The sequence below is a fragment of the Grampus griseus genome (genome assembly GCF_964374135.1).
Source record: "Grampus griseus genome assembly, chromosome: 20".
NCBI classification, from domain to species: domain Eukaryota; kingdom Metazoa; phylum Chordata; class Mammalia; order Artiodactyla; family Delphinidae; genus Grampus; species Grampus griseus.
In genome coordinates this window covers 45,649,292-45,662,979 of record NC_139014.1, presented here as the reverse complement: position 1 = coordinate 45,662,979, position 13,688 = coordinate 45,649,292, and the positions used below count along the sequence as shown (strand labels likewise).

At 42.0% G+C, this 13,688-nt stretch overlaps 1 protein-coding gene across 2 annotated transcripts in view; it reads right to left on the bottom strand.

Moving 5' to 3' along the window:
* MYH10 (myosin heavy chain 10) overlaps positions 1 to 13,688 on the bottom strand; it is a 133,952-nt gene that overhangs the window by 79,778 nt on the left and 40,486 nt on the right. For both annotated transcript variants that reach the window (XM_082679256.1, XM_082679257.1), the window contains exon 5: positions 4,393 to 4,495. In XM_082679256.1, coding sequence (XP_082535382.1) covers positions 4,393 to 4,495 — 103 coding nt within the window. The remainder of the gene's footprint in view (positions 1 to 4,392; positions 4,496 to 13,688) is intronic.

Below are 13,688 nucleotides of genomic sequence, written 5' to 3'. Positions count from 1 at the left end.
TATTTCTCTTCCAATGGATTTTTGACATCATTGAGACCAAGTAAAGATCTCAAAAACTCATAAATGAATCACAAAGAGCTTGACACAGAGCTAATATCATAAAACACACAAAAATGATCTTTAAGAAATTACCACGAAAATTTGACCATTTCTGCCTCGAATAATTTCACATTTAGATAAACAGGGCTAACAGCTCTCAACCAAATTATGAAGCCATTTACAAACCATCAGGGGACAGTGACTAAGTGCTAACCTCTCTGCTGGGACTCGGATGGGCAATGTCCCTTTTCTATTCTATACAGTAATGAGAAATGTCACTTGCAAATGTGGGGAAAAGAAATCAGCATTAGCTATTTAAATGATTTTTAAAGTTCTAAGTATTTAGAATGATACGATGCTTTAAAGGTTTACCAATCGTGATGAAAACTATACCCTTGTGTTTATTACACAGTGTATTATATACACTTGCTATATGATAGATATAGGATGAGTTTTAAATTGGTTAAAAAAAAATTATATATATACATACACCTCTTTCAAAACTCCAGTTCAGCCAGCAAGGGGACTCGGGCTGGACTCTTGCTGCACCTGTAGGCCTGATGGGCAAAGCTGCAGGTGTCCCACTGACCGCAGAGTACGGTTGGAAGCTGGCGGCAGCAGTCAATCGCCATGTTTAGAACCAGACTCTCATCTCGAGTGGCAGGCTCTAGTTTCTGTGCTTGTTACCTGCTATCTATCACCTTTTTGTCTTAGTTCAAGGCAGTTTAGACCAGTAGATAAGAGTCATCCGGAAGCTGCCATCTAGAGGTGGATGACTCAGGAGTCAGTGGGCAGGTGGGCTGGCTTGAAGGGGTCATTCCCCGGGGATGGTCCAGTCTAAGAAATTAGTCATCCTCAAACCTGCTCTGAAATCGTACCACGTCCAGGCTTTGGAGTGGCCCTGAACACTGTGCCAGACATCGAGGGTCTGTAACAGGGACCTACGATGAGGGAATATGGGCACTGGAGCTGTACTTGCTGTTGGCCGGGGCATTAAGCCAAACGAGGACTCATTTTGTTATGGTAAGTAAAAGTTGAGAGGTAAATGGTTTACTTCTTAAATACTGTGACCTTAACTTTGAAAATTTATTTCTTACATTTGTTCCTATTTCTATAATGAAGTTATAAGGTAAACATAAAAAAATCGGTCACTTCGCACTGCTAGGATGGCCTTAATAAAAAGACAATGACAAGTGTTGCCCAGGATATGGAGAAACTGGCCCCCTCAAACACTGCGGGGAATGTAAAGTGGTGCAGCCTCTATGGAAAAGTTGGGCAGCTCCTCAAAATGTTAAACAGAAAATTACCACAATCCAGCAATTCCACTCCTAGATATACACCCAAGAGAACTGAAAATGTATGGCTACGTGAAAACTTATATATTGCAGCATCATTCGTATTGGTGCCAAAGTGGAAACAATCCAAATGGCCATCAACTGGTGAAGGGATGAACAGAACGTGACAAATTTAATAGAACAGGTTATTATTTGGCCACAAAAAGGAATGCAGCACTTACACAAGCTCCAGCATGGATGAACCTTGAAAACATTATGCACAGTGAGAACCACATATTATATGATTCCGTTCATATAAAATACCCCGCATAGGCAGATTCAGAGAGACAGGAAGTAGATGAGGGATTTCCGGGGGCTGGGGGAACATGGAAGGTGATTCCTAATAGGTATACGGTTTCTTTTGGGGGTGATGAAAATGTTCTAAAATTGATTGTAGTGATAATTGCATAACTCTGGGAATACACTGAAAAAAAAAAAAAAACCACTGACCTGTACACTTTAAAGGAGTGAATTTTATGGGACATGAATTTAAATCTTAATAGAGTTATTTAAAAAAAAGAATGAGCAAAGAGACAAAGACTCACAAAATCAGAAGCCTACAAATGCCTTCCACTTTGTTTTTACAATTTATACTGCTGTTTAGTGATAAAATGCTAGCAACTGACACAAACTGTTCCTGGGAATCTGAGTTTTGCCAATAAAGTTCAACATAAATTTGGAAACCAGTGATATTAAACCAAGAGAAACACTGCCTTTGCAAAGTATAACCATTACTTTACGGTAGTCATCCTCAAAATGGGGCGAGGAAGGCATGCCTGCGGGCGCCCGGGAAGGGCAGGGGGTGTGGGGAGAGAAGTAAGTTCTCGACTCAACCCTCCCCAGGGTGTGAGCAGTCGCTATGCTCAGGAGTATCTCATATTCCTCAGGTGCGCTGGGGAAGAAAAAGTAATTGAGAACCAGCAGTCTTCTCATGTTTCTAAAAACATGGCACAGCTACTTCTTGACTAGCTTTAACATAACCTTGGGGAAAGCAGCATGGAAGGTTCTGCGCAGAGTGCGAACATGCAACAAGACATGCAAATCGGTAATGACAGTGCAGCACGGCCCACAGAAGCTGTCGCCTCGCCTTCTTGGAGGATACCTGCTTACGGGGGTTCATTTGACTCAAAGTAAAATCTAGGGGTAGGCATGCTACTCACACACCACAGGGATCCGCTCTGTAGTTTTAAGATGACATCGAAACAAAATGTTAACAATGATGATTTATGTAATCCACAGACGATTTGGAAAAACGAAATCTGTACGTTAACTATTTAACACTATTTTGCTAGTGATCTAAGTACATATTAAAGGGTCATTTAGCATGTACTCTAAAACACAAAGAAAAGCTGGTTGCTGGTCTAGAGATTCCTTCTTTAACTGGCAAAGAAGCCTTTAAATATCATATAGGATAATGATTATTTCATTCATCCTCCCAATGCATTATCACTGGTCTGGTCTACAGCTAAAAGCAAAAGGACATCCTGGGCCTTCATAGGTATAGTACAGCTTTAGTGTCTGAGAATTTCTTAAGAATTCTAAAAAAGATATCTGAACGTCTCAGTATCTGGGACTATTCCTTTAGATGTTTCTGATCGTTTATGTTAAGAGATTGTTTTCATAACACGATCATTTCTTGCTTTATGCTAGCTTTGCACCACTATGCTTGTGGAAGACACACCAGAACCGTTCCAGTGCGAGGGAATGGGCTGTCCAAGTACAGACGTCCCATTCTATCCAAGGCATCTGGCTCAGCTCCGCCCTCCCTCTCTTGCCAAGTAGCAGGAAATGCTCCGGTCCATGGTTTGTTCACTGCTATGCTCTGCGGAGCTAAAAGGCGGGCACCTGATAATTAGGGAGAATAACATTCCTCTGCTACTTGCCCTGGATAAAGAAAATCCTAAATTTATGTATTAAATACAACGAGGCTTTGGGGTTAAAACACTTACCAGGCTCTACAATGTTAACAGATCAGAAATTTTTTAAGTTGCAACTTTTCGAGCTGCAGCCCCAAATTCAAAATTTAACGTGTGGCATAAAGTTAGGTTTCCACCTGTTTAGGGAGTATTAAAGTAATTCCACCTGGTAACTGACACGTGAAACCCTAAGTTTACAGGCTTCATGAACGTATGATTCAATGTCATGATGAAAGGGTAAATAAATATTAAAATTCCTCTAGAAAACAAAGGTAAAGCAAACGGGCATGCTGCTTCTCAGGAAAGAATAAGCCTCAAAGCAACACAATTTCAAAACTCAATATTTTGTTCATAGGAGACGTTGCTCAGAACTAATGGTATTTGTTTCTAGCAGAGATTCAATCCAAAGACAGAAATTAGTGCAAACACTCATGACTTAAGAAGCATAAAGAAAAGCACTTGCCTGGTGTTTCACTGGTTTAGGTGATTCCTGCTGCTCGTTACAAACAGATAAATGCAAACGTTAGCGAGTTTGGGTCTTTTCCTAGCGGTAAAGCCACATCCAAAGCACAAAGTCAATGTGCGGTTTAGAACCGTGAAAGCTGGTACGCCTGGCATCTCTCAGGGAGTGTTAACTACTACTTCTCATACCTACAGATTAAGGATAACTGACGTTTACATTCTCACCCCTTTTCTATCATCAATTATCCCCAAATTTCTATCCTCCCCTCAGGCTGCTGTGGGTGGTAGCTCTGTAGGTTCAGGAAGAAGCGCTGAAAATATCTGAGGATCAAATCTTTTGGTGGAAACGAAGAAGCCTTCCTAAGCACTGCTCATCCATGTTTAACAATCCCCACCACAGCTTTGTAAGAAATTAGGCTTCGAGTTACAACCGTAATTCCAGTTTGCCCTGGTGGAATTGCTAGTTACTAACAATTTCCTGATGCCCTAGCTCCCTCCTTGCTGCGTGGGGAGTGGCGGAGACAAGGGACCTGTCAATTACAGCAGCACACTGAGGACGCTTGCTTCCTGATTCTTGTTTCTGAAATTACAGAAGAATAAATCTAAGGGTTTGAAAAAACAACAGCAGAACAAACACTTACAGGAATATTATGGTCCTTTCGTCCTTTGTGTGAAGAAGCGACATGAGCAAGGTACTGAATGACTTTCTTAGTATTTTCTGTCTTCCCGGCACCCGATTCACCCCTGGAAGAAATATTAACACAGGCTGCTTTACGGAAAGCACAGCACACACATTCCCAAACTATAATCGACAAAATTAAACTGAGTTGGAACAAGAATTAGTAGAAAGTAAAAAGAGAATAAGTAGGGAAGAAGAAGAAAAAAAAACTATCACCAATAGTTGGAAAATTATTATTTTTAAATGGCATAAATTAACCCAAATATTATTTTGGTAGATGCCGGTAAGGGGACAGAGGAAAGTGTTCACAACGATTTTTTTTTTTCCCTTGGAATTGGGGGCTCCTCCAGAGAAGTGAAGTTTATTAGAATGTTTGTGAAGCAATGCCTCAGCACCAGAAACACATCCAGCACTGGAAACAGAATTCCTAAAACAGTTAAGTTAAGGCAATTTAATCTGAAGGAGCTGAGTGAACTCTCGGATGTCCGCGGATTACTGACAGCATCTTCAAGGCCACTAGACGCCCTCTTGGCTCATCCCTCAGACCAGGCTGACGGGGGTTCTCTCCCCTAGACCCACACAGCACCTTGTACACACCTCATACACACATCTTCACCGTGACCACCAGCCTCACCCGAGGTAAGGACAAGGCCCCATGCGTTTGCTGATTTGTATGTTTGTGTAGTTTCTTTTTTGTTGTTTTTTTTTTTTGCGGTATGCGGGCCTCTCACTGTTGTGGCCTCTCCCGTTGCGGAGCACAGGCTCCAGACGCGCAGGCTCAGCGGCCATGGCTCACGGGCACAGCCGGAGCCGCATGTGGGATCCTCCCGGACTGGGGCACGAACCCGTGTCCCCTGCATCGGCAGGCGGACTCTCAACCACTGCGCCACCAGGGAAGCCCTGTGTAGTTTCTTTTTAATCCACGTAACCTTGTGCAGTGTTGACACACAGCCAGGACGTAATTTGTAGAGAAAATGAAGGAATACTACAAATTTTGTTATGAACTGGGACAAATGCTATCACTTCCTATGTTTTCTATTTTCAAACGAGGCTGGCACATTTCAAAGGTTGCTTTTTATTTCTACTCAGTACTAAGCTTGAAATTCAGGCAAGCTGCTAGCATACAGTGTGATCCTTGAATTATGGCCTCTCTGATCAAATACCTGAGGTTCCCCAAGGCCCTGGCAAAGCAAACCTACCTGGACAACGAATAAAATCTCAATTTGGAGTAAAATAAAAAACTGTAATATATAATTAAATTAATTTTCTAAAAATCAACAACAAAAACACCCCAGGAACTCAAAAATGTTATTATACACACGGCCAACTAGTGATCCTCTACGCCTCTTTTATTTAAGCCTTAAAAATCTATTTTTTCAAACTCTGACCCTTTCTTGAAATTGTACTTGGAATTGTACTATCTGAACCGTCCCCAATATGAGTCCTTTAGGTTTCCTGGTTGCATTACCTCCCTAACTCTCTGTACCCAAACACCACCGAGGTGTTGGGCAAAAGGGTCCTATTGATCACTTAGTTGTATGGCTTTGAGTAAGGAAATTAACTTCTCTGGAAATGGACATCATCATTGGTAAAATGTAGGAATAGGATTAGACCCTTTCCCGCTCCAAGATTTGATGATTCTAGATACAACCCACTTACTGGTGTCTAAGAGTATTTTACATATTAAGCTTATTAACCACCATCTACTGTTGTATTAACAACTGTCCCCCCTTCTTTGTTTTGCCATCTAAGTCTACTCTTAGGCACTCCAATCCACCAAACCTTCTATTAAGGTTTCTGCCTGCTATTCAGGCTTAGAAAGGCCTTTCCTGCACTAACATTATATCCATCTATATTTTCATTTCTGTATCATCTATATTCTTAAAACCATCTATATTTTCTTCCAAGACTTTGATGGTTTCACCTTTTACAACTAAGTCTTTAAGTAATTTGAAAGAAAACAATGTATGGTCTGAGGTCAAGATTGAATCTCATTTTCCCCTCAAATGATTCAGTCCACATCCCAACATCAATGGTTGACCAAGACACTGATTACCCAGCGATCTGAAATGTTATCTTTACCTTACACTTATGACTTATTCCAAAGCCAGTACCACACTGCAGTAGTTTGGAAGTATGACTAACCAGAGCACCCATCACTGTCTTTAAAAAATAAATCAAGTAGTCTCTGAGGTTAATTTTTTTCAGATAAACTTCAAATAATTTTGTTCTGCTATATCCCTCTCCCATCTCCTCCCGCCCGCCACCCCCATAAAAATAGTCAGACAAAATTTTGAGTTAAATAATACACCTGCTATTTTTAAGAGAAATGATGGCTTCATCTCTGTCTCAGTTAAATTCTGTATTTCTCTAAGTTCAAAACAGGCAAGGACCATGTTTGTCTTATTCACCTTTTAAGTCACAGTGCCTAGCATAGCAGGTACTTGCTGAAATTTGTTAAATAAATGAATATACGTCCTACACAAATTTATTTCTAAGCTCTATTTGATAATTTTTTGTTCCTGTTATTAATTTCACCACCATTACATTTTCTACCTGGCTACCGTTGGTACATAGATAATGATCTTCGTTCATTCATTTATTCAACACATATTTGCAAATCATCTTCTATGTGTCAGGCATCCTTTTAAGTGCTAGAGATAGAGCTGTGGACAGGGTCCTTGTGCAGCTCAAGATCAGCAGAGACTTAAAGTAAACAAGAAAAACAAATGGGATAATTACATGTGAGGGAGGCGACGAAGGGAACAAGGAGGCGGCTGAAAGGGAAAAGGCAGAAAAGCAAAGGACAACTCCCTGGAGATACCATGGCGGGAAGGAGCCTCCTGAAAGGTGAGCAGGACCAGGCAAGAGAGGGCCTGGGGCAGAGCATCCAGGGGGATGGGAAGACAAATGCAAAGGCCTCAAAACAGAAAAAAGCTCGGTATAGGGCTTCCCTGGTGGCGCAGTGGTTGGGAGTCCGCCTGCCGGTGCAGGGGACGCAGGTTCGTGCCCCGGTCCGGGAAGATCCCACATGCCGCGGAGCGGCTGGGCCCGTGAGCCATGGCCGCTGAGCCTGCGCGTCGGGAGCCTGTTGCTCTGCAACGGGAGGGGCCACAGCGGTGCGAGGCCCGCTAACTGGTGGCCGGAGTGCAGGATTTCGATAAATAACTAGCAAGACAGACAGTGGCAGTACCTCCTGCCGAGGTGGGAAGGGGTGGATGTGATGTACCCTGGAGCCATGGGAAAGAATCTGGATTTTATTCACGTGTAATTTGGTAAGAGCTATGATGTCGGTTTTCTTTGTTTTGTTCTTAACTTTATTCAAAATGCCTAGTGTTTCAAGCTAAGCATGATGTTGGCTGTTGGTTTCAAACATAATTTTTCATTACATCAAGAAATGAGCCTCATAGAGCCTGGGGATGACTTGTCTTGGAAACAGCTGTGATCGGTACTCGTCAGCTTGGTTCGCCTCTGAGGTTTCTCAGCTAACCCCTCTCAACTGGACATGCTTCAGCGTGTCCTGGAAGCATTTTTTGCCCCCATCTGTCACACTTACTTGGCTGTACTTGACAACCACCTATGAACTCTGCTACATTTTCCATATTTCAGGTCTAAGGTACCTCTGGCTAATAGAAAATATGGCTTCAAAGACAGATGTATTCCAATACCTTACGGCTGAGGTCCCAAGAGGCGAGACAGCTTTATACTCTCGCCTCAAAATGGGGATAATAGCTTCTGACACGTAAGGTTATTGTGAAGGAAAAAAATACAGTCCATCTAAAGCTTATAATTAGTAGTCAGTAAACATTACCCATTATTGTCCACTCAGCTGTTCACCCACCACATAGGAGGGAATCTGAATTACTAAACTCTCTATAGTGTTAGTAAAGTGGTTAAGAAGTGGGCCATGGTGTCCTGGTGACCTACTTAGATTCAAATCCCATCTACCACTTCCTAGCTTATGGGGCTTTGGGCAAGTTACTGGGCTCTCTGAGCCTCAGTTTATACTCCTTTAAAATGAGATCCGGTTACTTCAAAGGACTGAGATAATGCATGAAAACAGCACAGCATGGCACCCAGCCAGAAGTTTCTCCATAAATGTCAGTAGTGGTAACAACTATGACAATGGTCAACAGTGATGATAAAGAAATTGACAGAAGTAAAAAGGTGATAACCTCTGATTTGACTATGAAAAACGTGGCAGGATCAAAGGAATATAATTCTTAGAAAAGTTTTTTTAAAGGGGAAATGGCACATCTGTCCCAGATGGAAAAGGGGGAAATAAAGCAGCTTGAACAAAAGTAAATGGGCAGAGCTCCCCTGGGGGCGCAGTGGTTAAGAATCCGCCTGCCAATGCAGGGGACACGGGTTCGATCCCTGGTCCAGGAAGATCCCACAGGCTGCGGAGCAACTAAGCCCGTGCACCACAACGACCGAAGCCCACGCACCTAGAGCCCGTGCTCTGCAACAAGAGAAGCCACCGCAATGAGAAGCCCGCGCGCCGCAACGAAGAGTAGCGCCTGCTCACTGCAACTAGAGAAAGCCCCCGCGCAGCAACGAAGACCCAACACAGCCAAAAATAAATAAATATATATTTTTAAAAAAGTAAACGGTCAAGGGAACCACAAAGAAAGCTCAGCAGACTCCTCTTGAAGAAAATGAGGAGAATCCCCAAAGGTAACAACAGGCCAAGCCCTCAACGAGTGAAGAAGACAAAGGGAATCTGACCTCATTTCCACCAACGAGACAAGATCTACCAATGCAGTAGTTCTATACTGTAAAGGACTGCTTGTTTCATTGCTGGTCTCTGGGGCACAAGTGCAAGGTTAACGGGAGAACAGAGCAAGCAGCCTGCTGGGTGGGGTGCCCTGTTGTCTGTTGCAGCACATACAGGATGTAAAAGATCAGGAGTTTCTAACCTGAAGGGGTTTGTGTTTTCTAGAGAGATCTGTGGCTTTCACTGGCTTCTCAAAGCAATGTGCGATCCAAACAATAACATAAAAAACCACAGTGGTGAGAAGCACTGATGCAGACGGTTAACGCATGATCAGTTCCGAGATCTTTCTCCGAATCCCTTCTGGACTGTGGGTATTTCCCCAAAGAGAACCCTCCTTTCCCAGATCTTAATTGGTTTTGTTCTTATTCTCTCTGGATATTTGGAACAGCAAATTCAGTCTAGCTTCAAAAACACTCTTTGCCTGAAGTTCTTGCTTTAGATAACCTCAATTAGAAAAATACATATTTTACATAAACATATAAATATACATATATATATATAGCACTACTCAGTGACTTCCTACAGTTTCAAAACTCCGTTCTATTAGAAAGCAGCTTACTAGGAAGATCGAGACAGACTTGGGTTCAAGTCTTCTATTAAACACTAATACCAGCTAGTGTCAGCCGTGGTATGTGAATGGAGATAACAGGGGTATTGCAAAGACCCATGGAGATAACATTTGCAAAGATGTTCGTTCCTTTTTCTGCAACATTTGCCTGGAACATTTTAGACTTCTATTTACAAGTTGATTTGCCTACTCGTTCCCCATAATATAGCTATCACTGAGATGCAGCCACAATGATCTAAAACCCCCCACGTTTTAAGACTTAAGGACACATAAAGCAAAGAGTCATTAGAAAAGCAAACTGAGGTCTAGAGAAGCTCACTGTCTGACCTAGGGTCATGGTAGAGCTGGGACAAACCCCAAAACACAAAACAAAAAAACCTATCCAACAACACAATGGTTTTCTAACTACAACACACTTTTTGTTGCCTTCACTATTTTTTTTAAGACTATTTTTTTTAGAGCAATTTTAGGTTTACAGCACGATCGAGAGGAAGGTACAGAGAGTTCCCTTGTAACCCCTGCACCCCCGCACACAGCCTCCTCTGTGATCAACATCGGTCACCAGAGTGGTACATTTTTTTACGTAGGATGAGCCCTAAGTTCATAGTTTACATTAGGGTTCACCCTGGGTGTTCTGTGGGGTCTGGACAAGTGTATAATGCCTTGTATCTACTATTACAGTATCACACAGAATATTTTCACTTCCCTAAAAATCCTCTGTGCTCTGCCTATTCAACTCCCCTCCGCCCCCCACTCCCCTGGCAACCACCGATCTATTGATGCTTACTATCTTCATGGTTTTGCCTTTTCCAGAATGTCATCTAGCTGGACTCATACGGTACGTAGCCTTCTCAGATTGGCTTCTTTCACTTAGTGATGTGCACTTAGGGCTCCTCCATGTCTTTTCATAGCTTGATAGCTCATTTCTTTTTAGCACTGAATAATACTCCGTTGTCTGGATGTACCACAGTTTATTTATCCATTTACCTACTGAAGGACATCCTGGTTGCTTCCGAGTTTTGACAATTATGAACAAAGCTGCTATAAACTTTCAAGTGCAGGTTTTGGTGTAGATATAAGTTTTTAATCCTTTGGGAAAATACCAAGCTGCCTGATTGCTGGATCGTATCGTAAGAGTACGTTTAGTTTTGTAAGAAACCGCCAACCTGTCTTCAAAAGCGGCTGCGCCATTCTGCGTTCCCACCAGCAGCTAGTGAGGGTTCCTGTTGCTTCACATCTTCAGCAGCATTCGATGCTGACAGTGTTCCAGATTGTGGCCAGTCCAGCAGGTGTGTAGTGGTGACATGATGTGGAACATCTTTTCAGGTGCTCCTTTGCCATCTGTGTATCTTCTTTGGTGTCTGCTAAGGTCTTGGGACCATTCTTTAATTGGGTTGTTTTCCTACAGTTGAGTCTTTTAAGAGTTCTCTGCATATTTTGGATAACAGTCCTTTACCAGTCGTGTCTGGCGTATCTTCTTGATCTCTTGACATTGTCTTTTGCAGAGCAGAAGTTTTTAATTTTAATGAAGTCTAGCTTATCAATTATTTCTTTCATAGATGTCTTTGGTTTTGTACCACAAAAGGCATTACCACACCCAAGGTCATCTGGGTTTTCTCTTATGTTATCTTCTAGAAGTTTTATGGTTTTTCATTTTACACTTAGGTCTCTGATCCATTTTGAGTTCATTTTTGTGAAGGGTATAAGATCTGTGTCTAGATTCTTTTTTTTCTTTTTGCACGTGGATGTCCAGTTCTTCCAGCATCGTTTGTTAAAGAGACAATCTTTGCTCCATCGTATTGCCTTTGATCCTTTGTCAAGATCAGATGACTACATTTATGGGGTCTATTTCAAGGTTGCCTTAGCTATTTAATCAATTCTATCGATTTGGGCAACTTAAAACTTTTCAGGTATGTTACTTATAGCAAGAATCAACTAACTGTTTGAAATCCAGGATGGCTTATCATTACCACTTAATGTAATATTTGTATAGGACATAAAATTCCTTAACAACAACAAAAAATCTACTGTCACATCCTGATAGAAGACTGATATGAAGCAACCATTGTTTTATAATACAATTGTTACATTATATGCAAACACACTTAAAAGGAGAAAAACTAGAGTTAACCAGCAGTTAGAGTCATAAAATGTAAGCAGAGTATTCTTTAAAAGGGGGCTTAGAGAACAGAGTAACTTCTTCACCAAGGGTGACTGTGAATTTTAATTATAATGAGAAGGGAAGTCAACATAAGGATTACACTCTTAACAGGATTTCACTTCCAATTACATTGGGTGCTCTCCCATGATCAAGGAAGTCCTTGCCGGGATACTAGAATAAAGGATCCAAGCCACCTGCTTGGTCATAAGTGGGAGAGCTCACACTGCCTGGCCTGAGTCTGCAGAAGTAAAGGCTAGTTGGGGAGCTGTACGCAGATGAGGCCAGAGGGTAATTTACAAGTTCATCCTTTTGGGGGAAAAGTAAATTAGAGAGTAAATGACTAAAAAAGTAGAGCTTAAACAGGAGCTGTCAAACTACTTAAGTACTGGTTTTTTTAAAAAATGGTGCTTCCAAATGTATTTTCTCTTTGTGATACCTTTGCAAACATAGGTACTTAATATAAAATAACTACTAAATAAAACTGACTAGTTATTCTCATACAGAAATCTTAATTAGCTCAGCTGTGTACTAAACTTAAGAAGACCTGGGCTTCCCTGGTGGTGCAGTGGTTGAGAGTCCGCCTGCCGATGCAGGGGACACGGGTTCGTGCCCCGGTCCGGGAAGATCCCACATGCTGCGGAGCGGCTGGGCCCGTGAGCCATGGCCGCTGAGCCTGCGCTCCGCAACAAGAGAGGCCGCAACAGTGAGAGGCCCGTGTACCGCGGGGGGGGGGGGGGGGGGGGGGAAGAAGACCCAGGTTACATACTCCTAGAGTTCTTTATTTGGTGGATCCTCAAAGGCACCAGGGAACATATCATATTTTCTTAAGTCTGGGATACCTTGTTTAACATTTTCATATTTCTCAAGTCACAATGTAGCTTGTAATAGATATAAGCATGAAAAGCTATTTGTGATTAAATATCATAACCGGTAGATTATTATAGAATTACTAAGAATTAAAATATGGTGAGGCTAAAAGAAGTGAGGGTAGGAATTGGCTGGATACAGGAGGAAACTTTCTGGGGTGATCATAAAGGCAATGTTCTCTACCTTGATAGGGGTTTACGTTACACAAATAACTCAGCACTTATATACTTCAGATCTGTGCATTTCATTATATGTAAATTTTATCTCAAAAGATAAAGATGTAAATATTGGACTTTAGTTAACGTTATGTATGAAGTATTTAGGGGGGAGTGTGCTGATGTTTACAAATGCATCAGATGAAAGGATTAACAGCCCATCAAAGTGGTTTTCAGTTTAAACTGATAACTATCTAAACAATCAGCGGCCACAGAAAGGAATGCCATCTCACCTTAAGCAGAGCCTCCTGAAAATACAGCTGCCACGGGACCCCCATCCCAGGGAGTTTCCGGATAGGGAGAAGAAGTCTGACCCTTAGCACCAGGAAGTGCAAATTCAGCTGTCCACTGGCATCATAAAGCCTGATAGAACCCTCCAAACTTTCCCCTAGAAGGCCTAAGCCTCCTACAGCACTCCTCCTTTTATTAAATTTAGTATTTAAACCTTTTATTTCTGGTTTTCAGCAAGTTACTCATCGCTGAACACTCCCACACGCATGCGTGAATACACCCTCGTCTTTCCCCTCGTGTTTGTCTGTTGTCAATTTGCAGACACCCAACCACAGGACCCAAGCTGGAAAAGTTTTCCTCCCAACACAAACAATAAAATGGATTGATAGATGGATAGAGCAATGAACAGATCAATATATAATAAAGCGGAGGCTTCCCT